Genomic DNA, 25,989 nt, shown 5'->3' with positions numbered 1-25,989 from the left:
AGTGTGTGTAGTGTGCGTGTGTGTAACCTACCTGGCTGTCGTGGTCGTCCATGTCGTACTGTGAGCCCGGCTGTCCCTCGTTCATCTTGTCTCCCAGTAGGAAGCCCAGGCGCGTCATCAGGGTGTTGGCTGCCTCGTCCACAGAGGGAGGGGGGCCCAGCTCCTGGCTCTCCTCACCTGGAGGGATGGAGGGAGAGATGGAGATGGGGAGGGAGAGCGAGAAAGGATTCAGATCAACTCCACAGTACAGCGATACAGATACCAGGAGAAATATGTATTGATCTGCAGCAGATTAAGCCTGAGGGGATCAATTCTCAATCCAGAACCATAATGAGGCAACCCCTTAATCTAGTCAAAGAGCCGTTGGCTTGCTCTCAGTTTAGTTGAATTGAAAGAATCATGTGCACTGCTCTATCACCAAATCTCTCACCACAACACACACATAACTTAGAGAATAATCTACAGAGCTCGTAACAATTCCCCCAGACACAACAACACTACAGTTCCTACAACAAATACCCTTGGAGGAAGTTACTGTCCCTTACACACCCTGGCTATCAATCTGTCCTTCACAAAAAATTTAAGCTATCCCACAATCCCCTGCAGCAGGACGTCGGGTAGACTGTACATCGATCCTACAGTATGTGAGAAGCAGAGGGATGGAGCGAGGGAAGCACAGCGTTGGGGAGAGCAAACTGGCTCTGGGACACTGAGGAAGACCGGAATAAACAGGGGAGGGCTTGGAAGTATTAAGAACCCATTTATCTTATTCAGACCAGGACCCCTCTACAAAAATAAGTCTGGGAGAGGAGACTGATGAAAAATGACTTCATTRSYCCTCACTGTTAAGGCTGTCTGTCATGAGCTTTCCAGGCACAATTTCTGCCACGTATTAGTAGCTTGTGTTCAAGTAGGAGCTGTCCCTGCTTAAATATCCCCCTCTTTCATGAGGACGTCTCTTAATGCTAAGGACAATCTGGCTAATCTTCTTGATTAAACAGCATGTTCATATTACATCAGGCAATCAAGTTAATCAAGCTACTGGAATGCTCCGAGCATGTGCTTAATCCTCTGTGATGTTATTTAACTAGCTGACAGCTGTATTAGCATAAAGAAGCGTCAGTGTAGTCTGCACTCCGAGCCAAAAGAAGACCCTAGAACGGCTCTCATCATCACCACGTGTTTAGCACCCAAATGAGGCAGCAGTCAGTCCAACACAAAGACGGCAGATGGGAGAGGACCAACGCCCCGTCTCGTTGAAGGAGTGGAGCGGAGAGAAAGAAGGAAGAGAAAGAGGAGTAGGCTAGGTGACACTTTCTGCTCCTCTGACAGACATGTTGTTGGTCCTATGGGCAGGTCAAAGGAGGTAACGGAAACCAATAAAAACAGGAGACGGCCATCTGGATGCCTGGTCTGTTTGACCTGTGGCCACCAGCCACCGCCCCTACACCACCACAGACCATACATTTGTATCAATGTAGACAACCCTGTGTCGACTACTCCGTGTCAAGACTGCTCAACAATGGGCACACAAGGCAATTGACCACACCCCTATAGACACAGACAGACAGACAGACAGACAGAGACAGACACTTGTTTTTTCTAAAGGCTCCCCCAAATTTAAAAAATAAAATAAAATACACCAGCAGTGCACATTCTAGAGAGGTGGGAGTGTTATTTACTTAACACATCATAGTACTGTCACTGTTGGAACACACACCTACACTGGCTATAAAATACCTGATTAGTCACCTATGCCTAAGAGAGAGGGAGATGGCACCACAGCTGAGAAAAGAGACTGCATAGAATCATTGATCTTCATTTTAATGTATTCTCTCGACCTAAATATGCCAACTACAAGCACATAAAACAGCTCTTTAGAGATAATCTTTTCTTTCAGAACACGTGAGCCAAAAAATGGCACAGAATTGTTATAATAAACACATACAAATCCTGACACTACTGTATGATCACAGCTATCGTTCACCAGGATGAAACATATGGACCTGAAAAAGAAGCACGTACATTACAGTGCTCTGGTGGGTCTCCTTTCTCTCCCTCACGCCACAGAATCTCACCCTGCTGAAGGAGTACAATAATGCAGATGGTCGTCATGGGAACTATCAGTGCACTACGGAATGTTCTCGAGGGCGTCTGACTCTTTCTTTCCATCTCTAGCCCTTTCGCACCGGCTCTCAAGATCTCTTTCTTTGTCTTTCTTCCACTGGTGGACTATAATTACTGCTGGATCCACTGACACCATTATGACAGTAAATCTCTACAAGGCACATGGCTGGAAAATGTTGTTCATCAAACATGTCTGTTCAGAGGTTTCTCAAGCAGTATCAGCCGCTAACAATGACATTCTTTATAGCTGAATAGCGTTGGATCCTTACTAGAACAGAAAAGAGCACAAGCATAACAGTTGAGACTTAATGTCCGCCCCTAGAACAGAAGAGACACACACATGAACACACATCTATACTAGAGTGCGCTGTTAACCCCTCCTGGAGAGAGATGTAGACAGTGGCCATTAAATAGGTCAGACTGGCTGCAGGGGGCTGGAGACTGACGGGGGTTAGAGGTGGGGGGTAATTTCAGCAACATGAATTTTAAAAGGAGAGCAGGGGAGGTGGATGGATTTATGACCAACAGGTTATCCCTGTTTGAATGACCCCTGTTGCATTCATCTGCCAAGGAAAACACTGTTACAGTGGTCCCGAGAACACACTGCAGACTGGAACTAGCTTGTTCTGGGAAGTTTAGGCCAAGCTTGGGTCACTGCAAGAAACCTCAGAAATGGCAATATAGTGCATTGTCAGACAGAACCCATCCTCGTGAGCTTCCCAACATTGTGCTAACTAGTGACTGGCCATGTCTGTAGTAAAAGGAGTTGGACAGCGGAGGGTCACAACAGCTAAATTAACTATGTTCTGTTGGTCTGCCATGACGCCTACCTTTTCCTCACTAGTTAATCCAAACAATAACAGCAGTAGCATCTCCTCAGCTCAGATGTTAAAGTCATTCCACTCTGGGATACAAGACCCATGGGGACCCCTCGTAAACATCCCAAAGTACCTTGGTCCCCACCTCCTCCATCTCCCAGCAAGCTCTACTCTAACCGAGCGTGGTTCCCGTAAGAGACACTGTTAATTATTTGTGTTTACGGCAGAAGAAAAAAAACATCAGTTAGGTTGAGGAAACCTCATGCCTTCTCTCTCAGCAGCTGTAATGCGCAACGGTCTCAAAACAGGAGAGGTGATAGCAATTGGCTAAGTGGTTTTTGAGTGACGGCATATTAACCAATGACTGATTTGATAMCAWAGCTGGCAGAGGWGGTCAGGCTTCAACCCCAACATTTGAATGGCAAAGCCCRTGGAAAGTAGACCCCTCCTTCCAAGGCCAGTAGTGACAAAGCCTTTTGAAACAGCATGTGAAAAAAAGCTTACGTTGCACTGAAATAGAACTCCCCACCACACAGCAGTGCATTTAATAGCTACAGAACGCTGACTGACGCTAGGAACCCTTAATCTAATAATTTTATTATCATTCCTAAGGCACTGACACATTGTTTCCAACTCCTCTGGAGTAGGTTCCCAATGCTTAGCAATCATTACTGTACTTCTACAAATCACAACTATCTTGTAACGCAACTGAAGAAATGTTTTTCTTTTGTATTGAAAATAAAATGCCATCATAGGCAGCAATTTGAGTGGCGGGTCATCTTAACAACACATAGTGAACTTGTTGGCAGGTCACCCATTGTTTGGATTACAATTTTGGTGGAGAGTCGGAGTTGATATTTTATTTTTAAGACAGACAGACGCAGACAGAGAGAGACAGACTTATAGGGGAGGTAAGATCACAGTGCCCGTAAGCGCTATGCTCCGAAAGTACATGTCCGAAAATAAGTCAGCAAGCTGGTTTGAGTTAGTGGAGCTGCACAGAGTGGAGTGGCTTCAGAGGTTATGGGGGTGGAAGAGAGACAAGGCTGGGAGATGAATGAGATGGGTCTATCTGTATGGAGATCCAGGAATAAATACCCTCAACATATGTTGGAGACAGTATTAAAAGCAGTTGTGGCGACAGTAACTTGAGCAATTAAACAATTAAATGCTGCACTTCCTGTGCCAGCAAGAGTTAACAAACCACCTATCATTTGTTTACAGTCATCTGTGTTACAGTTAAATTGTGTACTCAATATCGCACAAATGAACTGAAATTACATAAAATCTCAGTTCAATACAACATTCTTCCTTCTCTAGAGACACTATCCGAATTTTTTATTTTTTTTCTCTCTCTCTGAACACCATTTATGCTGTGATCTCCCTCCATTTGTGTCTCCACATCTCCAACTAAATCTCCCTTAATCGAGACAGATGACACCTCAGCCATGCCTCTGGTCCATCTCCATCTCTCTTCGTGACACACACTCCACACAGAGGCATTCCAATGGATCAAATGTAATGAGCTGACAGAGGCGATAATGGAGGTTAAATATATATCATTATCACAGGGTTTATTACAGACAGATGCCATGCCTCCTCATCATCCACACCCTCCTGTCTCTCACTGATACCTTGCTCTGGTGAGGGGAGGAACGAGGCCTATGAACTACAGTATACAGTGAGAGGTTATTAGTCAAACGTGCTGTCAATCATTGAGTATTACTATGGATCGTCTACTGGAGTCAGGTGGGGAGAGAGAGAAAGAAGAGCATTGAATTGGCTGCGATGGACAATGAGACAGCGATTGTCCGCATTCAATAACTCTCCCCTCCTCTTCTCCATTCTCTACTTCTTCCCTCTATTCTCACCTCCTCCTTCTCCATCCATTTCTTGTCCATCACTTCCTTCAGTGTGGCCTGTCTCAATGCGAGGCAGCTCTGAGGTGTGCCCATGGGACAAACAGCAGATATCCGACAACAATCTCCGGAGTAACGAGGAGGCATGACCGACTCCTGTTGCCATAGCGTCACCTCCACAACCCTGTTCCCGGCGCCGCCGCAAACACCTTTGTCGCGAACACCTCACCCCTGTGCGGACACACGTCTTCCTCATTGATGCGGAGCAATCCATGATAGGTAAGAGTGTTGTACCCCCACAATGAGCGCAAAAGCAGCCCTTGCTAAAATGGGTCTGTATAGTTCCAGTAGTCTGATGTAAAATGAGCTGGGCTGCTTTGTCCTGGTTCTTTTTTCCTACATTGGAGCTGGGACYGGACGGTGGKGGGGGGAGGCGAGGCCTGCGCTGGRGGTTTGGTTGTTCTGTAAGGCTTCAGAGAATACCACTGGCTGAGACTTCAACAGAAACCATAAGGAGTCTGAAAGGGTTGGAGTCCAAACACCACAGAGCAAGGGAAGAAAGGAGGGAGAGCGAGAGGGAGGGGGGCCAGCGAGAAACCACCAAACTCATTCAGCGACCTCAGCATTGCTCTCTGCCTTTCTTTATGAAAAAGTGCTGTTAAAGTTGGGAGAAGCATCGCACACGCGCTCTCTCACTCAGACAGATCAGGTCCTGACAGACCGAAGGGGTCAGGCTTACCAGAACAGTGCATATCCAGGTCAGTATTCTGGGCACAGGGAGAGGTTAACGTAGGGAGGGAAAGCTCCAATTCTGGAATGGGAGGACCCCCCCTCCAAAAATGGTCCCACAAGCACACACATACATTCACAGAGAAAGAAAGACAGACAGAAAAAGGGCAGGAAGCCACAGAGAGGAGGAGAGGGAACCACTAACCAGACAGAGACAGAGAAAGAGGGCTGGCTTGTGAAGAGGAGGACCAGAGCACAGATGGTAATGTTTATGGGAAGTGTCAACCCAGGCTGTGCAGGGGGAGGGTAGTTACTCTGTTGTTGAGTCACGGGGACGGTAAAACGAGGGGCCCAGGGTCATCACCCCTTTGACCTTGCCTCCCCGAGAGCCGTCTGCAGCGGACAAGGGGGTGTCGGAGTCAGGGTGGGTCATGTGTCACTTCTTTTAAGAGATGGTCAATCTGTCATCCCTGCATGTCTGGTAGGGTCAGTGAATGGCCTTGTCGTGTTTATGCAACAAGATACCATACCTGCTGTTTGTTAGCTTTACCAAGACATCTATCTATATTCAGCCACAACAGCTGCACTTACAGTAAGCACTGGGTGTCATCTGATGGAGTTTGCGTATGTGTATAAGTTAACACACAACACATAAATACGGTAACTATAAAATGTTGTTGCAACAAGCCTAGAGACAACTCTTGAAAACAAGTATAAAATGAGTAGGAACAGACACAGAATTCAAACAAAAATATGTTGTTCCTCTGCCCCGGGGTGGGGAATACAAAGGGAGTAATTAGGAAACATGAAACTCAAAGTGAAAAGTTTAAGACATTTTAGTGGCAATTCAAGCATGCATTCCATTAARTGTGSTTTGAAAAACAYAAGKAACCAACTAAAGCATGTCGGTCTCTTTGACATGTGAAAAGAAAGGGGAATGCCCACAAACTATTAAGAATAGATGCTCCCTGAGTTTTAATGTAGCAGTATTCTGACCACAGCAGGTTTTTGTCCGGCTTTCACAATGTGAGAATAGTGGGAATATTTATAGATGGGACAAGTGATTACAAAGTCAGTCCTTCCACAGTTTGTTTCTTGACAAGCAGATGTGAAGACTATGTGAGTTCACCGGGCAGCTTTTGGAGATGCCAGCCAGTGCACCAAATCTTGGCCTACTATGTGGAGCTGGAGAGAGTTATAAGAGAATCACACTCTGGGCTGTGGGGAAGCTGTTTCAGGCGAGAGTGTCATTCGGAGCGAGAGCCATGTCTTCATGACAAACACAGCTTCCTAAGAAAATGTTTAAATGGATGAGGGAATAAAATAGACAGGAATATCAGCTAATGGTCAAAGCCCGCTCTCTTTAAGCTTCCAGTGGGCAACAGTTAGGAGACATCATCATCCTCTCCAGAATGATACTACAAGACAAAAGTATTCCAGCTGTGCTACTGCATCCTTTCTTCTCTCTCTTTTTAAAGTAACTGTCCATCTTTTCCAGATTTCTATGAACTATGACCTATAATAGATAATTACAATGAGTGAAATAGTTTTCCTTCCTAAATGTTTTAACTAAGTTAGTTAAAAAGCAGCTTTTCTGTGTTGTTGGGGTACACCCACACCCTTCCAACAGAACGGTGTGGTCATAAAAAATATTAATGCGAGTAGACCGCCGATTGGCCAGCTAATCCTCCTCTATGAGGAAATAGTGAGCATTTTTGAAACTGTTTGAGATACAAGTTTGGAGGTGGGGTTTTTCTAATGTTTTCATTTTTTGCTTTGGCCACAAATATGAGTATAGGATGAGTTAACAACATTATTTGGGTATACAGTGCATTTGGAAAATATTCAGACCCCTTGACTTTTTCTCTCTCCAAAATTACGTTACAGCCTTATTCTAAAATTGATTAAATAAATGCTTATCTCATCAATCTACACACAATACCCCATAATGACTAAGCAAAAAAACTTATTTTTGTTGTTGTTGTGCAAATGTATAAAATAAAAAAAAACAGAAATACCTTATTTACATAAGTATTCAGACCCTTTGCTATGAGACTCGAATTTGAACTCAGGTGCATCCTATTTCCATTGGTCATCATTGATATGTTTCTACAACTTGGAGTCCACCTGTGGTCAATTGATTGGACATGATTTGGAAAGGCCCTGCCAAGCCGCACTGCTTCTTGACACACTGCTCACTTAAACTGGAAGGCAGCCGCACAAACGTGTCGGGGGAAACACTGTACAACTGGCGACCAAAGTCAGCATGCATGCGCCCGGCCCGTCGCTAGAGCGCAATGGGAGATGGACATCCTGGCCGACCAAATCCTCCCCTAACCCGGACGACGCTGAGCCAATTGTGCGCCGCCTCGTGGGTCTCCTAGTTGCGGCCGGCTGCGACACAGCCCGGAATCGAACCTGCGTCTGTAGTAACGCCTCTAGCCTTAGACCGCTGCGTCATTCGCGAGGCTCCGAATGCACTGTAAGTTAACAGAATATTAACTTTTAAAAGTGAGATTTTCACTGGACAATTACTTTAAGACATGTAGACGGTATGAATCCCTGAAAAGTGACAGCGGAGTTGATCAGTGAACTCTGGAGTTTGACTGGAGATCTGCTCTTGGGTATACAACATTTCTCAAACCGTCTGTCTGCTGGGACGAGCTGTCATTCATTACATGGGAGAACACCGCAATATGGTTTACCCCCCCGGGTGAGACTTCAAAGTGTTTAGAGCTTATATACTTCCATCATCCTTAGGCCCCAAAAAAAGACAGTGAAATCTGGCATGAGAGCTACAGTAGTAGTCTGGGCAAGAGTAGCCACACTCCTCAAAAGCTAACAAAGAACTATGTGCTGTTTCAAGGTCCCTTGCTTGAGTTTAGCTGGAGTTCAACTCCTTCCAGGGGTTTAAGGAGAGGTTCTGTGAGGTAAACGTTGCCAGAAAACTGATTGCAGCTTGAAGACAACATAGTCCTGTCAGGTAAAAACACTGCTCTTGGAGTGGGTGAAACAATTCTCCTCAGGATCCACTAAAAAGTGATACCTCCCCTCGCTTTTGAACAAACCAATGTGTTTACTGAGAGGACTGTGAAAAGGGTTACTTGTTGTRTGAGGAAGTGTCATTCTAGGATTAAAATCGTTCCTCAGGTTAGAACAGCATGGAGACGTCTTCCTGGTGGATTAGCACATGCCTCCARGCTCCACTCTAACCAACACATTTCAAGGTGACAAATCCGGTCTGTCATCTTTGCTCTCTCCTAGCTTCAAGGTCTGGCAACGACATGTGAGAAATCTGTTTAATACTCCCAAGATAACATATTTAGTGTCTATTCTCTGCAATAGCACTACCTCATTATGGCTGAAGAGCTGAAAAATCACAAAAAAGGAGATCTGAATGCCAGATGTTGCATTTCTATTTATAATGGTGAGATATTTAGAGACAGAGAATTGGGTTAAGAACCACTTTCTGGCATGCAACAACAACTTACATAAGCRCGCCGAACAGCGAATACACTGGTGCAGAGCACAAAGAGTTGAACCAGTAAACACTGGGTCGCATCACAGGCACTACTACAAAAACCACTGCTAACAATGCTACATCCTTGTTCTCTCCTGGCTATTCCTCATTGGATGGAGATGCTAACTCTGCCCGCCAGCTGTCAAGCCCAGAGAGAACCTCCCCATCGTCCCAGAACGCCAAAGGACACACCTTCTATTAAAGCTTATGCTTACCGTTCCCTTTGGTTTCCCCCAGGAACGCTCAAAGGAAGCCAATGAGAGGAAAGGAGGAGTGTGTAGGTTAGCAGGTGGGGGCAATACGAGGGGAATTAATAAGATGGTGTAAGTGCATCATGGGCGTAGAAAATCCCTCCAGGGACAGATGTGACATTTCTCTGCGGCAGCACTTTCCAGGAAGAGAAGGGGCTTTACAATACCCTCCTCTACAGGGGGCTGGGCTGTCACTATGATGGATTCATAAATCCTGCTAACGAGATTACAGAGTAAGAAAATATGTTTGTGAYCGAGCGGTCTGCACAGCACGCACAGGCCCGGCCGAGAAGCGGGTCACGTGTGCAATCGTGCGTGTGTGAGAGTAGGATATTCCTTATTTGTGACTTCTATAGTCAAGACATAGTTGAGAGATGGATTAAAAAGCCAGTGTCTCTGAATAAATATGTCAGCATAGGTACATGTAGCCCAGCACATACTTTATCATATGTCGTGCATCTCTTCAATATAGCTGGAAGGGCGTGGGTTGAATCCATAATACACCCTAGGAGTAAGAGTCTTGTCTTGATCATTCATTAACAGGAGCTGGTGGGGTAGAATAGATTGCACAATTAGAACCTGCCATATGCACTGGGCTACAGGATCAAATTAGCCACGAGACATGCTGAACGCCAAACCCAATGTCTTGAATCCTAAGAAACAACACCATGACAAAAACAAAGCACTTCATAAAAGCAGACGTGATGCTACTGCACCACAAAAGCAACTCCACTTCTTTGATCTAGCATTGCTCATTCACAACGGCAGATAAAAAAAWWWAAAWAAATGACAGGGCTGGCCAGCAAATCTATCACAATCCCATCTACACACCTCCGCTGTCACACACTGACCCATCATCTCCGAGAGGCCTGGGATGTGAGCCGCGGTAACACACGCCCCACATTCCATTACTGAGCCATTAGAGGGCGAATTGTCACACGTGAGGTGGCTACGAGGTGAAGCCTCCTGCATTGGGTCATCCATCAGGCTAGTTGACTGAGGGTCACTGCCATATTGTGTACTGTACAACGCCATAATGGCCTCTGTAAATACAGTATAAACTCGCTCACTAGCATACATGCTACAGTACGAGAGCAGCGCTAACATGCGAGTAGTCACTAGCGCCTGCTCGTGATAGATGGCAAGTGCAGACGATTAGTCCACTGCTATTGTTGCGGTTATTATCCAATTAGCTGGCWTGCTTAGCCGGGTTGACTTACAAGAGCCATTTTCACCAGCACAAGACATTCAGCGGGAATAGCTCTGGTAGGTCATATTACAAAAACAATAACGATGGCAGGTCATATTGAACAGCCCTGGCTGGTACAATGAGAGTCATCATTTATGGGGTATTGCAGGGCTATGTAAACAGAACACAACGATAACAATAAGAAACGGATGCTGTGACAATGACATAGACGCTCACTTAAATAGCAATAATGTTTACAGGAAACAAAGAGGAAGAAAAACTATGGAAAATGGGGCACAGCTATTTACATTTATGATTGGGCATAAATAGCGCACTGTATGACTTCAATAGGACTTTAGAGGCCCGTTTCTATGGTTTTCTATCTCCAATAGGGTTGCTGGGAAAGTAAGAGTAAATAGTTTCAAGTTTAAATACCAGAATATCTAAATGTACATTTTACACATTTAGTTTCTACAGTGAGAAGACTAATTGAAGACTACGAGACCCTTATCGACCAAAGCAATAAGGTGAAAAATGGAAAACAGGCAATACTCCAGAATATAAAAAGATGACAGATGAAATTGTGATAAGACCCCAGTTGGGTATGACCTCCACAGTGGCAAAATGACCAACACTAGCTAGGTTTCCATCCAATAGGCGACAGATTTTCATGCAAATATTATAAACTCTGCATAAAAACAATATGCGTATTTTCCTACCAGAGAGGTTTCCATCAAATTGACTTGTTGCAGATAAAAGGCTGTGCGTGATGACATAGTGCATATACAAATAACTTTTGCAGTTAAATTCCCATGAACCCAATAAAAAATACAAGTTAAATGGGGTTTTATTGTATTTTCAACTCTACTGATGTGTATCCTAAAATGTGTTATATAGCGAATGTTCCCACGTGCGCTCTAGCCAACAGCTTGCAGATACAGTGCAGGCATAGCCTACAGGATGAGATTATTATGGACCAAAGAGCTTGATTCGTTTTATTTGTCAAACGGCAGCCAAGCATCGATGATGAKGTCACCAGAATAAGACTCTGGATATTTATTGGAAAGACGCATCAAAATCATCACCTTGCACTTTCACCACCCTGTCAAGTTCATCATAACTTAACTKATCTGTAGCCTAATAAACTGCCGAGTCGTYGTGGGAGGACCACAACATATCATCGTGAGAATCCAAGTTTACTTCGATATGATGGTTATTATATAAAAATCTGCACATAAAAAGGCGTTTCATCCTTCATTTCTCGCATAATTAACTTTAGACATAAAAAGATCCCAGTTTGTCTCGCGTATTTTGTTTTGCCGACATTTGGAAAGTTTACCGACAAATTTCTTTTCACGACATGTACTTTACTTGCATAAAAAAGGTTGGATGTAAACCTGCTTACTGTCTGCATTTTGTTCTGTCTGAGCATAGGACTTTAATAAAGAGCACATTTCTTTCTTATTAAACCTCCTTTTGGACAGTCTTCTTTACATTTGACCGTGGACATCTGGTCAGTCCATTGCTGCCAGTAGTATGTGTCACTGTTGATACATCTGAGATTAAATGGAGTAGTGGTGGAGATGGTGTAGCGTGATTAGTCTCCCTAACGAGGACTGACTGTTCCTTTACGTGTGTGAAAGAGTGACAGCTGCCCGTGTCCCTGAGGGTGCCACTGACTTCCTTCTTCTGCGTGGGTTCTTCTTATGTAAGCGGTTTCCTTGACGACCGAGAGGTGCCTCAGAGTGTGTCCTGAGTTGCCATGACCGCCCACACCGGTTCTGATTGGCTTTGGCTTGGCTATAGGATTTCCCAGGGGAATACACCTGTGGGTTGAGGTGGTGGCTTCTCTGAATGTCTATTGGTTACAGTACATTATCTCGCAAAGGCCCAGACACAAGTATGTTTTCTTTAAAACACACAGTCATAGAGAAATATACATACATAAGACATGCAACAAACTAACATGCAATTATAACATATTTAAATAAAAATCACGGCATCTCTTCACACACTGCCCTCCAGAGTAAGAGAGAGATAGAACGAGAAGAGAAAAGCAGACTTATTGGAAGGGTTCTCACCATTTAACACATTTAAATCCTTCCCTCAGTAAAGCTTGAGAAAATAAAAACCAAATTTCTTCCGTTCTGCATGAATTGTTGACAAACAACCCCAGGAGAGGAGGATAATCAACTTTCCATTCAAACCAATCCTCAGCTCTGAGCAGCGTCTTTCCTCTGCTCTCAAACTGAAGCCTAATTCTGTGTCCCTTCACAGATGACGTGTGACGTGGACACAGAGGGAGTGAATGAGAGAGAGGGAGAGGAGTAGAGCATGTTTAATGGCAGTCACCTGACAGGGGAGGCGAGGGAGGAAGTGAGGCAGTAGCATCCCTCCAATCACGTCATACCCCCCAGGCTCCCCAGCCGGTGATGGAGGGAAAGGTGGGGGTAGAAAGGAACTCGTCCTCTAAGCATTCCTTTATTTCCAGAGCCTGCTGTCATTAGTGTGGTGGTTAGTGTGGTGGTGGTAAAAGAGTATGTGTTTGTATAGGGCATGGGTAAATGAGGGAGAGAGAGAATCAACAAGTATACAGAGCCTTCCACAAGTTCCACATGTTGTGTTACAGCCCGAATTCAAAATGGATTAAATCGTTTTTCCCCCCTCACCCATCTACACACAATACCCTATAATGACAAAGTGAAAACATGTTTAGAAATTTTTGCAAATGTGTTGAAAATGAAATACAGAAATCTAATTTACATAAGTATATACACCCAAGTCAAAACACAGAATCACCTTTGCAGCGATTACAGCTAAGTCTCTAAGAGCTTTGCACACTTGGATTGTATAATATTTGCACATTATTCTTTTAAATTCTTCAAGCTCTGTCAAGTTGTTTGTTGATCATTGCTAGACAGCCATTTTCAAGACGATTTCAAGTCAAAACTGTAACTCATGCCACTCAGGAACATTTAATGTCGTCTTGGTAAGCAGCTCCAGTGTATATTTGGCCTTGTGGTTTAGGTTATTGCCCTGCTGAAAAGTGAATTTGTCTCTCAGAGTCTGTTGGAAAGCTGACAACCAGATTTTCCTCTAGGATTTTGCCTGGGCTTAGTTCTATTCTGTTTCTTTTTATCATAAAAGAAACTCCCAAGTCCTTGCCGATGACAAGCATGCCCATAACATGATGCAGCCTCCACCATGCTTGAAAATATGAAGAGTGGTACTCAGTGACGTGTTGTGTTTGCACCAAACATAACGTTTAGTATTGAGAACAAAGTTAATTTATTTTCAATTTTTTTTGCAGTTTTATTTTAGCGCCTTACTTCAAACAGGGCTCCTGAACTTATTTAGAGTTGCCATAACAAAAGGGTTGAATACTTAGACTCAAGACATTTCAGTTTTACATGTTTTATTAATTAGTGAACATTTCTAAAAACATAATTCCACTTTGACATTATTGGGTATTGTGTGTAGGCTAGTGACAGTCTCAACGTAATACATGTTTTATTCAGGCTGTAACAACAAAATGTGGGAAAAAGCGTATGAATACTTTGAAGGAACTGTATGCCTAAATCCAGCAAAAGAAGTGTGCGTTGAACTTCTGTTGTCACAGTAACAATGTGGGAGACAGAAGGAAAGGGGGGAGTGTAAAGGACAACAATTAGTGAGTAAACAATGCTGAAAGCTATAGCCAATGGCAGGCACAGGAAGGAAGGTGGGAAGAGAGAGCCGGGCAAAGATATTTAACTAGAAAGGCTAATGTGGTTACCAGGGGAACACGACGCCCCTCTTTTCTCAGTCTCTCTCGTCATTCACTTTCCTCAAGCACTTAATCAGTCTCATAGCAATAGGTTATCTTCAGGGATTATTCCTAATAGACCACCACTGAGTAGAGAACATTCAAGGCAAAATCCCAATACCATTTTTCCTTTAGGTGGATGGCAACAGGAAAATAGGGACGACAGCATAGCTACATGCGGAGGCTCGCCCCACCTAAATTAGACTAAGGGGAAACACTGCCACGTTCTGGGCACCCAGGCCTGTGTTGAGTGTTATCTACCAGCTCCCAGGGGAGTAGAATGGCTAGGCTACACGGCGACACCATAGTGACTGACTGCCACCAACAGCGAGAGCACTCAAGCGGTCTGCGCCACACGCCTATTGACTGGCTGCCAGGCTCATAATTGAATCTCCAGCCCTTATTCCGTTCATACACTGTTGGATTAGCTAACCCGGCCGCTCCACTAATGGTGTCCGGGTGAGTAGTTCTCCCTGTCTCCTCATCTCTCTCCACCCACTATCTCTGAATCTCACACTCGCTACATGTCTTTCTTTGTGCTCTCATTTCTCTCTCTTGAGCTCTTTTAGATACATCCTCTGTGCATCCATCCTTCTTCTCTAGCTTGAAGTAATCAAACATMAAGTAAAAAGGAGCTTCAGCTTTGTTTTCACCGATTCCAGTCATGTCAGGTAAGTGGTTATAAGATACCTCATGGAAGGGAGGTAAGAAGAATGATTTTTGTTTTTATAGTCAAAACAACGCTGTTCTATCTCGGTTCTTTCTCCTCTATCTGTGTGTGTCTCTGTGTCGAAACAGAACCACAGACAAAGCCTTTATTCAATCAATGGGGTCAACTTCAGGGGKTAAGAGGTCAAAAGCCAATATTCAGTCCCTGGCAGGAGGCATCTTTCCCATTGATTGCCATCATTAGCGTGTCTGAGCACGCCATATAGTCAACCCTTTTGTTTCCAAGGTGAAAAATGCGGGAATAATGCCTCGAAAACATTTCAGTGRGAGACGGATAGGAAATCCAATTGGCTATCAGGATCCATCCATCTCAGCTGCCTGCTGGTGTCCAGTGAGAGCTGCTCCACTTAAAACCTAAATCAGTAATCACTGTTTAATTCCCTCCCTAACAGGCCTGACCCAGGACAAAGACATTAAGAGATGATATTATCTTAAGTCCACCAGKGCATATTGGACACGCATGAGAGAATAAAGCTAGATTTGATATGGACGCATGGGAGGTAGTTTGAGATAATACGCTTTGAGAATATGACTAGGCTGTTTTGTTTGTCAAACACAGATGGACACAGAAAGCCGTAGACAGATAAACAGACCTTGAAAACAAGGCAAAATGAAACCCCTAACAAAGGCTAGGGCACATAGGATCATTGTCCTCAGTTTAGCCTAACAAGATCATTTCAAAACAATCCAAACGTCAACAATCCCTATAGATACAGGATAGTATATGTACAACAAAACGACTTGAACAAATAAATACCAGATGAAATGAATGATATCTGTGACTGAGCTCTCAGGTCACATACAGTATGTTTATTAAATAATCAAATATACATTAGTCGGCAGAGAAAGCCTTCCATGCCATAACAATCCTAAAACAACAGTTCATATCAGTTATGACGCAGGCAGCAACCATTTCACACACACACTCACACTACGCTCACACTAGCAGACGAGTGGGAAAAGGCTACACGCAACACACAATATCACACAATTTTATTATTATTTTTTATTTTATTTTTTTATTTAACTAGACAAATCAGTTAAGAACAAATTCTTATTTACAATGACGGCCTACCCCGGCCAAACCCTAACCCGGACGACGCTGGGTCAATTGTGCGCCGCCCAATGGGACTCCCAATCACGGCCGGTTGTGATACAGCCTGGAATCGAACCAGGGTCTGTAGTTACGCCTCTAGCACTGAGATGCAGTGCCTTAGACRGCTGCGCCACTCGGGAGCCCCCATGACGTTTACAAAACATCATTGAAAACAAGTCATTGTAAAGAGGGAGAGTGTTTATGGGGGAAAGCCCAACAGAAACAACAGTTTGGAGTGGAACAATGAGTCTTGATAAGGGGTCAGGGAAAAATTTAGATGTTGGGTGCCTGCCAATAACTGGTGGATTCAGAGGAAGCGGAACAGGGGGAGAGAAAGAGAGCTAGAGAGCGAGAATGTTGAAATTAAAGACATATATATACTGTATATTAATATTCAAATCTGTGTCCTGCTCCACTTCCTCCAAATACACTTCACACCCTTCTTTGACATTCTCACACATTTGTTTTTGACCTCTATGAGCATGGTGAAACACCCTGACCAGTCACTTCATAAGGTGGACAATTAAGAGTGCTTGCAACATTCCCACCACATAATGATCCACCAGCTGTCTCGCCCTCTCTGAGGATGGATGGAAGAGGGAAAAGGGAGAGTGATAAAGAATAAAGGGAAAACCCAGACTAGTACACCCTGGTGGCCTGAACAGAGAACTACACTGTGAGCTCCATCGTATCTTGGTGGAGAAGCTGTATTGAAAAAACTATCCAATTAGAGCCTTTCAWCTTCACAAGCTTGTTGTGGTCCTCGCCTGTTTTGATGGCCAGCTTGTGAAATGGTGGCCTGTTGCCATCTATGGYGCAGATTTCAGAGAGACGCCTTGTTATGTTATCTGGGCCAGACAGTGTCGAGGAGTGATGTCACAGTCGGCTTACCAGCCTCTTTAACAGCCACAGCTTCCCGCCGAGATGCAACATTATGCGTTTCCCACAATGCACCCTGAACTAARCGGGGGTGGGGTAAGTGATGTAGGGTTATGGGGGCTAAAAGGGAGATGGGCCAACGCTTATTTGTGAGAAGGATGGAGGATTTGACATGGATAACTTTTGGGCTTCTTGAAAGCCTCCTAACTATGACATTGCAGGGAGATTAATAATACTGAGGAAAACAAGAACTAACAAGAGCTTCTCATGGAAATCCCTCACTTGAAATACCTGCACATGAAAAACCAACACATTGCTATAATAATAATAATTATAGGTACTTTTATAGTGCTTTTCAAGGACCCAATATGCCAGTCTCTTTGTCACACACGTTCCCACCTTTCAGTCATATTACGATGCACCCTGCTATTCATAGACAAATAGTCCCACGTCACACATTCACATGACATGCCATCAAAACCTCCCTCTCTCTCGCACATACACACTTCATTTTCTCATACACACCATCACTTACACACTCCTATCTCCATCACACACCATCTCTCCTCTACCTCGGAATTACACACAGCCGCTCCCCTATCGCAAACACCCTGGCATTAACCATCCTYGTGGGTGGGGAGGGGGGTATGAGTTTACCCCAGTGGAATGGTAAAGAAGAGGGGGGCTCAGCGAGGGGGTGACAGGTCCTCGTTCCCCCAGTGGGCCTTATCTCAGTACCATAATGAGGAGTCAGCAGGGGGCACAACCAGACTTAGGAGGATAGGCATCATACTGTATTGTGGGGACAATTCTCAGATAATATGAAAGTGTTGGTTGTGAAGGAGAGCAGCCCTCTGTGAATCTAATTGGTTCATCTTCAAAGGGGCCGGGAGCCACAGTGTGCTACTTGGATAGGATGAACTGTCCAGAAATGTAATTCAGTGTGACATGTCTGACTCCTGAGACCCTGAATACAGTTCAAATGGAGTRAGAATCAAGTGGGAGATGTCGTCAGCGTTAAGCAACCATCTTTTCACCTTCAATACCAAATCTACATGCAGCAGGCACCAAACAAGGCTCCTTGATACTTCTCTCTTTGTCCACGCAGTAGTACTGAACTAAGYACAGCAGTAAGTTTGTTTATGCCAAACCTCCCCTAGTGAGTCTACAGACCAAAACTGAACTAGTACCAGTGGTTGAGTAACTACCTGGGAGCCTCTTGGTGGGCTGCAGTCTCATGTTGAGGGCCTGGTGGGAGAGTAGGGGGGAGGAGGGCAGCGAGCGTGACACGCCCTCCATGATACGGATGTGCTGCATGCCCTCGGTCACCGGGAGAGGAGGCCCCCCGTAGTCGCCCTCAAACAGCCCGTCACCSTCTGTGGAGCTGCCGCCTYGGAAGGAGAGACAGAGAGGTGTCATATAGTCATGTATACTACATTCKCACACASCGACAGAATTTGTCATTTGACATCAACTACTGTTCACAAGAGACCTAAAACCAACACACTGACATATTACATTATCACCACTCACAATATAGTGCAGACACACACACANCATTTGACATCAACTACTGTTCACAAGAGACCTAAAACCAACACACTGACATATTACATTATCACCACTCACAATATAGTGCAGACACACACACACATCGCTCGKTGACACATTTCATTAACAGCACACTCAGTATCATCTCCAACCGTGTCAACACCTCCAGTTTTAGACACGGTTGAGGCTGTAGTTTCACCGTACAAGCTGGCAAACCTCTGCAACTGTCATCCTAGTGTTAAAGGATGGGCCCATTTTGTTTCTCTCTCAGACAAGCACCTGCCTGTTGTCTGGTAGTGAAACAGTAGGCTAATTAGGATAGGGTAGGATAGCACAGCCACTAGGGATGCTGGAATGCTTGAAAATGTGGAATGAAAATGTCAGCTGGAACATTCAATAGCTCTGACTGTGCCAGATATCCAAATATAGCAGAAACTGATGATCAATTAAAATGTATCCAATTGATCACGAATAAAGGCAAAGACTGAATGTGGCATTACTCTATCCTCCCTCTCCTTCTTTCTACAGCACACTAGACGTTTCCCCTGGCAAGAGCAGGTAGCCTAGTGGAAAGGTTGCTGGTTCGAATCCCCGAGCTGGCAAGGTGGAAAAATCTGCTGTTCTGCCRTTGTGCAAGGCAGTTAACCCCCAAACAACAAATGCTCCCCGGGCACCGATGACGTGCATTAAGGCAGCTCCCCCCCGCACCGCTCTGATTAAGAGGGGTTGGGTTAAATGCGGAACACACATTTCGGTTGAATGCATGCAGTTGCGCAACTGACTAGGTATCCCCCTTTCCCTAACGTGACTGGACAGAATTAACATGAATAATGTCAGGAATCACAGTACTCTTCAGTCAAGAAGCACCTGAGTGCCACCATGTCAGGTGACAAGCACCTCAGACAGGCACACTGGCTGATGACACCAGCAGCAGTGTGTCACTGGCAACCCATGTGACACAGCACAAGGCCACACTAATGAACATGTATTAGTAGACAGGGAGAGGGGAAGGTGGGTAGCAAGGTGAAAACAGGCTGTCACAGACAATTCTATACACAGAGGAACAGCAGTTTGATTGGAATACACAGTACAGACGCACACACCACGCTTGGATTATGTTTTAGCATTTTGCGTCTGTTGATGTTTTAATTGTGTGTGATGTGACTAAGTGTGTCTGTGTTCGACTGTGCTAGATGTCTTTTCAGACTTTGTATGAGTCATCCTGCGTACAGCATCAACAACCTGCCACTCCCTTCCCAGCAGCCTTAATGCCTTTCACCTTCTCAATCTATGTCTGGATCTGTGCCTATTGGCTAACCCTAATCTAACCYCTTCTACATCACTAGGAGGAGTGGGTATGGTGAGGGGGGCTGAGAGAAAGGGGGTAGGGGTGGTGTTAAGGGGGTGAAATGCCATTCTGGGCGTTTCAATTCACAGCCAATTAAACTGGTAATGTTATTACTGTGCTGCTGTAACGAGATATTACAGCAGTATATTTAAGCACAACAGGCCTCCCCTTACGTGTCCCCACCTAGCCCTCTGGCCCCTCAGAGACAGTATATCAGTCCCTGTGCCCGAGCGAGGCCTGAGGCAAAGGAGGGGGAATAAGATACGGATGATGTCGCTGCGCCCTTCAATGTCACGAAAGGTAATCTGCCAGCCAGGGGAATTTGCAGTGCTGCAAAAGTGTAATAAAGAGCATAGCTTTAACCTTATGGGAGCCAAGTGTATCTTACCGGTATGTAACAGCAATGACTGTCTCTCTAGGGTAATGGAGTTAAAGGTATGGAGACATCAAACAGGTTGGGCAATGACTCCATCTCAGCACTGTATGTACACTACACCATGCTGAATGTCCATGTTGACAGCACTACATAACCACCAGATGAATTGATACAATAGGCCACACCATCACAGAGATACAACGATGAGCTCCACAAGTTGTTTTCTTTGAGATCATACTGTAGATTATGAGCAAAGTGAGCCATGTGTCTCGAATGCACAGTGAACAGGGGAGGGTTGGTCCAGACACTTAGTCTTGCATTTCTAATGACAGAGATTAGAGTTAATACGACCCTGAGGGAGAGAGGGAGAAAGAGGGAGAAAGAAAGAAAGAAAGAAAAAAAGGGAGAAAGAAAGAAAGAGGGAGAAAGAAAGAAAGAAAGAGAGAATGAAGAGGGAGAAAGAAAGAAAGAAAGAAAGAAAGAAAGAAAGAAAGAAAGAAAGAAAGAAAGAAAGAAAGAAAGAAAGAAAGAAAGAAAGAAAAAGAGGGAGGGAGAGAGCGAGAACTGTCTTAATGTTTGAGCTCCAGTTGCACTCCTCGGTTATGAAATAGTAGATGGAAAGGAAGGGAGGACGAGGGGAGGAGTGGAAGAGGGGAGGAGAGGAGAGGGAGTTGTGGCCATCATGTTCTGTTATTTAAGGCTGCTACTACTGTAGATCTCTTCAGTACATCTGCATGGGCAGGTAAAGTAAAAGGGACCACATGCACACACACACGTGCATCAGATGGCGTCAGACAGGAAGCTGGCCTGTTGTGTTGAGCTCGTCTACTGAACGGCTCGGCCTCCAAACAACAGATGGACCGAGTGGACGGATGGCCAGTTACACAAGAGGGAGGGAGAGCCATGTGGTGTGTGTGTCTCTGTGTGAGAGTGAGTGAGTGAAGTGAAGTGAGAGAGATATAGAAAGAGATGGGGGGAGATGGAGACCACAATTTTCACCATATGCGCCATGTCCGCAATTAATATAAATCACTCTGTAACTTTACTGCGGAGGTAAAATGTCACACCCTTTGCTCCACATGAAAATGCCTTCTGGAGCTTCTCTCACAATGTGGAAGAGCCTTAACCACCCGAATGGATGAAWGCAGAGACATGATAGGAAATGCACCCCGTCACTAAATGACTTCAGAGTCCCAGGCAGGCAGCTCTAAGCCTGGGAGAGCAAGGAGGGAGCAGACTAATCACCAGTGAGAAKTGCCACGAGGGAAGGAGGTAAAAAGTGGTAAAAAGTGTCACCGGAGCGGAACCGCAACAGACTGTGTGAAGGAATTCTTACGCTGCTTTGATCAAAATCCAACCACACAAACGGCAAAGGATGTCAGGGGAAATCGGATTTGCGGTATGACAGAGTGTTAAAACACTAGCTGTGACTGAGGTGTTTTCTGTCCCTTCAGGGAGATCAAATGGACTCTAGAGTGGTGTGGCAGGAGAGCTTTCCCCCTAACGAATGTTCCAGGATCAGCTATATTATAATGTCCCTAATGGTTAGGGGTAAGATTTGAGCTTGTTTTATCTGATCCTAACTAGATAAGTGATTATGGGGAAACATTTACGTTGAGTGAATTTTAAAAGGGTGACAGTGGAAAGGACATTGTCACCCTGACCAAATACATACTGTACTGAACATTGGTCACAGTTCGGAAGCAGTCAAAAAAACGACGCAACGGACAGCAAAGAGTGAGCAGTTGAAAGTGGGGGAAAGGAGGCTAGTTTGTGAGTGTTTGTTCATGCATTTGATCATTTGGTTGTCTGTTTGTGTTGTGTAGCCTAAGCATTGTCACACATTTCCTCTTTTAGTATTGGTTTTGTCAGATGAATTTATGTGCATTAGAATTAGGCCTAGCTGACTACCAAGGCCCATAATGCACTGCCCCCCCCCCCCACACACTTTGGTGAAATGTAAGGACATTTTGGCGTAATATTTTTTCACCATTAAAAATACTATTTTCCCTAACCTAACCCTAACATGAATCCCAAAAACCCTAACCCTAAACCCAAAACCTATAAGCTTAGCATAGCATTTGAACAAATTCAGGACCTGACTTTTCAAAAAAGTTAGTTTTTCTACCTTTTCAAGACATTAAGATGAAGTGTTAGGACATTGCGGTCCTGAAAATGTAGGTAAACATGTGCGCACACACACAATGCCCTGAAAACAATGACTCCCCAGGATGGGGGAGTAAGTTAGTGATAGAGAGTGGCAGAGATCTCAATTTATGTAGTGTGTAAAGCGACTGCTCATCTAATGAAAAATCACTCCACTAAATCTGAGTACCAATCTGCCTAATGTCCTTGAGTCTGAAATGGAGCGCAGGACAGGGGTTACAGCATCATCCCACATCATTCTCTCCCTCTCTATCTTCCTCCCTCTCTATGCTCTATTACCGTAGCAGGGGGAGAGCAGTATTTTGAGGCAGAGGACAGGGAAAGAGAACAAGGGAAAAAGTAGAGATGAAGAAAATAAAGAAAGTTGATCCTATAATTTTTTTAAACATTTTTTAACTTGTTTATTTTTTATTGATCCGTTATTTTACCAGGTAAGTTGGCTGAGAACACATTCTCATTTACAGCAACGACCTGGGGAATAGTTATAGGGGAGAGGAGGGGGATGAATGAGCCAATTGTAAACTGGGGATTATTAGGTGACCATGATGGTTTGAGGGCCGGATTAGGAATTTAGCCAGGACACCGGTGTTAACACCCCTACTCTTACGATAAGTGCCATGGGCTCTTTAATGACCTCAGAGAGTCAGGACACCCGTTTAACGTCCCATCCGAAAGACAGCACCCTACACAGGACAGTGTCCCCAATCACTGCCCTGGGGCATTGGGATATTTTTTAGACCAGAGGAAAGAGTGCCTCCTACTGGCCCTCCAACACCACTTCCAGCAGCATCTGGTTTCCCATCCAGGGACTGACCAGGACCAACCCTGCTTAGCTTCAGAAGCAAGCCAGCAGTGATATGCCTAAACCTCACAGTTTAACAAATATTTCCCTGTCGTCTATGGACAAGTTAAATCAATTATCTAGGCTAATTACCTACAATATGGTTTGACTGMAAAAGTTCCATACAAATTTCTCCTGTAGGCTTGATTATATCAGGTCCAGCATGTTGAAAAGCAATTGTTCTAGTACATTACCCCCCCCCCCCACGCAAAACCCAGCAGCTTGGGTCCTAAGCCCAAAGCATGGCCTAAACTTGCTCTGTGTGGCACTGCCCAAAGTCCCAACAACCACCCCCAACCCACTCCCTCATGCTCTCGCTCACTCACAGCCCAGAAGCACGGGCACGCAACACACACAGCCCTCCCCTTGAACGCAGCCAGAAAGCTGAATTCAAACAACGCAAGACTACGCCCAAGCATCGCTTCTTCCTTCCAGGCCAGAGGACAGACACACACACACACACACCTTAACTAGCATCCCGTAGCACGTCACACGTACAAACTGGAAGTGTCGTGGTTTATAATGGCTGCTAGGCTGTACAAGGTTTAACATCTGGAACCATGTGGAACACTTAGCTTCTCACATGCCTTCCCAAACAAGCAGGCCAATATCCCCACAGCAAAAGAGAAAAACAGAGGATTGAATTGTATGTTTAGGTATGTACCTCAGGGTCTGTTTCCCCCATGTATAATTTCTATTTGTAGAGAGAAATAAGTTGTATTTGCTAGTAACAAAAATAAAGCCGGGCAGGTAGGGTTATAGTACGTACCTCTAAATACAATGATAAAGATGGTGTAGCTAACCTGGGCTAGGAAAAACTCCAGGCCCTTTGGGAAGGTCTGGTCTATTGTCTCTGTGTCCCACTCAGAGGGACTGAAACAAGACGCTAAATAGCTAATCAAATGACTACCTGCATTTGGGGCACAAAACTCTCTGCACTGACTCTATGGACACACAACTCACACATACAGTACTTACACTAACACCCCAACACCACACATACACACCACAACACACTACATACTGTATGCGCACACATTGCGTTGTTGACGCCGCACCCATGCGTGTTGACGCCGCACCCATTTTTTGGGGCCGGTTTGGGGTTTTTTGGAACGCCGCCACCCATGCGTGTTGACGCCGCACCCATGCGTGTTGACGCCGCACCATGCGTTGTTGACGCCGCACCCATGCGTGTTGACGCCGCACCCATGCGGTTGACGCCGCACCCATGCGTGGCTGACGCCGGCACAAACACTTTCACACTCACCACATACGCTGCTGCTACTGTTTTATCTATCCTGTTGCCTAGTCACTTTACCCCACCTATATGTACAGTACATAGCTACCTCAATTACCTTCGTACCCCTGAAAACTTCAACTCAGGACTGGTTTCTCCCTGTATATAGCCATGTTACTTTACTCCTTTTTATTGTTCGTTAGTCAATGTGTATTATTCCTCCTATATTTTCTCATCTAACTCTGCATTGTTGAAAAGGACCCGTAGTAAGCATTTCACTGTTAGTCTACACCTGTTGGTTATGAAGCATGTGACAAATTTATGGATTTATTTGGAACTGGAGAACACAGCTGGTCACCTTCAGCTCAGAGTAGACCAACGTCAGAGCAACATTGTCTTCGTCATGGGTCTCTGGCCCTGTGCAAATAGGTATAGGTTCACTCCTAATGTGCATATTGGATACATTAGGTGTAAAACCTCTACTTCTGAGGTACAATTCATCAGTCCACATAATAGAATAGATTTGCCTTGCATACTCTTGCTATGACGAGTACATGCATTTATTACAAGTCTTTCTACAAGTTTGATTGACTACTTTCAGACACGATGTACACAGATGTAGGCGTTACTGCAGGTATTGGACATTTCTTAGAGGAATTCTGCCAAATGTTGGGGTTCACCCATTTCAAATTGAGACTTCCTCCAGTTTACTAGTATCACATTTTACAGTTATTGAATCCCACCTGTCTTGTAAATACGTCATACATAAGGCTTCCACAGGGCCCAGAGCCCCTTTATTGCCTAATTAAGAATGTTTAGCGAACACCCCGTCAGGTAAAGTGGCTGCTTCGTGGATGTCAGGCCGCTCTCTTATTGATCCATGTGGGGTGTCTCACCAGACAAGTGGAGAGAACTAGAGAATGTCTCTGAATATTAAGCTAGCCTAATGATGTGAAGAGGCACAGGCGATGTTGAATTATTCGAAGTGCCAGAAAGTAACCATTGATACCCCACTATAAGTTGTAAATAAACTACTAGGTGCCAGCTGAAAATAGTGTTACAAACAATCTCCTGCCACAGCCCAGTCTTAAGCTGCAACCCAGTGTAATTGGTTGGGATCCACCATGTGGGAAAGGGCTGCCATAGGTATGCTCCCAGGCCACGTCGGTTGGTTATAGGCAACAGCCTGTTAGGAAGGCTACATGACACACAGGATGGAACATGTGTCCATGACACAAGCAGCTGTCGTAACCGCCCCCTCTATGCCGTGTGTGTCTGACTAGGAAAGAGTTGCGTCATGTACCGTGGCTTTATGCCAGAGCACCGTATGGCGCTCCACTTCTGCCAATAGCTCTCTGTTGGTCCTACTGGTTGGCTATGGTGTTAGCATGCTATCATTAGCATGCCATGGTGTATACTATGATGTTAGCATGATAGCCCCCCCCCCCCCCCCCCCAAACATCCCAGC

The 25,989-nt window shown here is 44.8% G+C and overlaps 1 protein-coding gene across 1 annotated transcript in view; it reads right to left on the bottom strand.

The window, feature by feature from the left end:
• The window catches only part of LOC111981951 (protein TANC2-like), a 145,570-nt gene that overhangs the window by 28,673 nt on the left and 90,908 nt on the right, over positions 1-25,989 (bottom strand). The window contains 2 exon segments of the mRNA XM_070433765.1: positions 32-177; positions 18,211-18,393. Coding sequence (XP_070289866.1) covers positions 32-177; positions 18,211-18,393 — 329 coding nt within the window.

This window comes from Salvelinus sp. IW2-2015, linkage group LG20 (assembly GCF_002910315.2).
Source record: "Salvelinus sp. IW2-2015 linkage group LG20, ASM291031v2, whole genome shotgun sequence".
Lineage (NCBI taxonomy): Eukaryota > Metazoa > Chordata > Actinopteri > Salmoniformes > Salmonidae > Salvelinus > Salvelinus sp. IW2-2015.
This window is presented reverse-complemented; position numbering and strand designations above follow the sequence as displayed.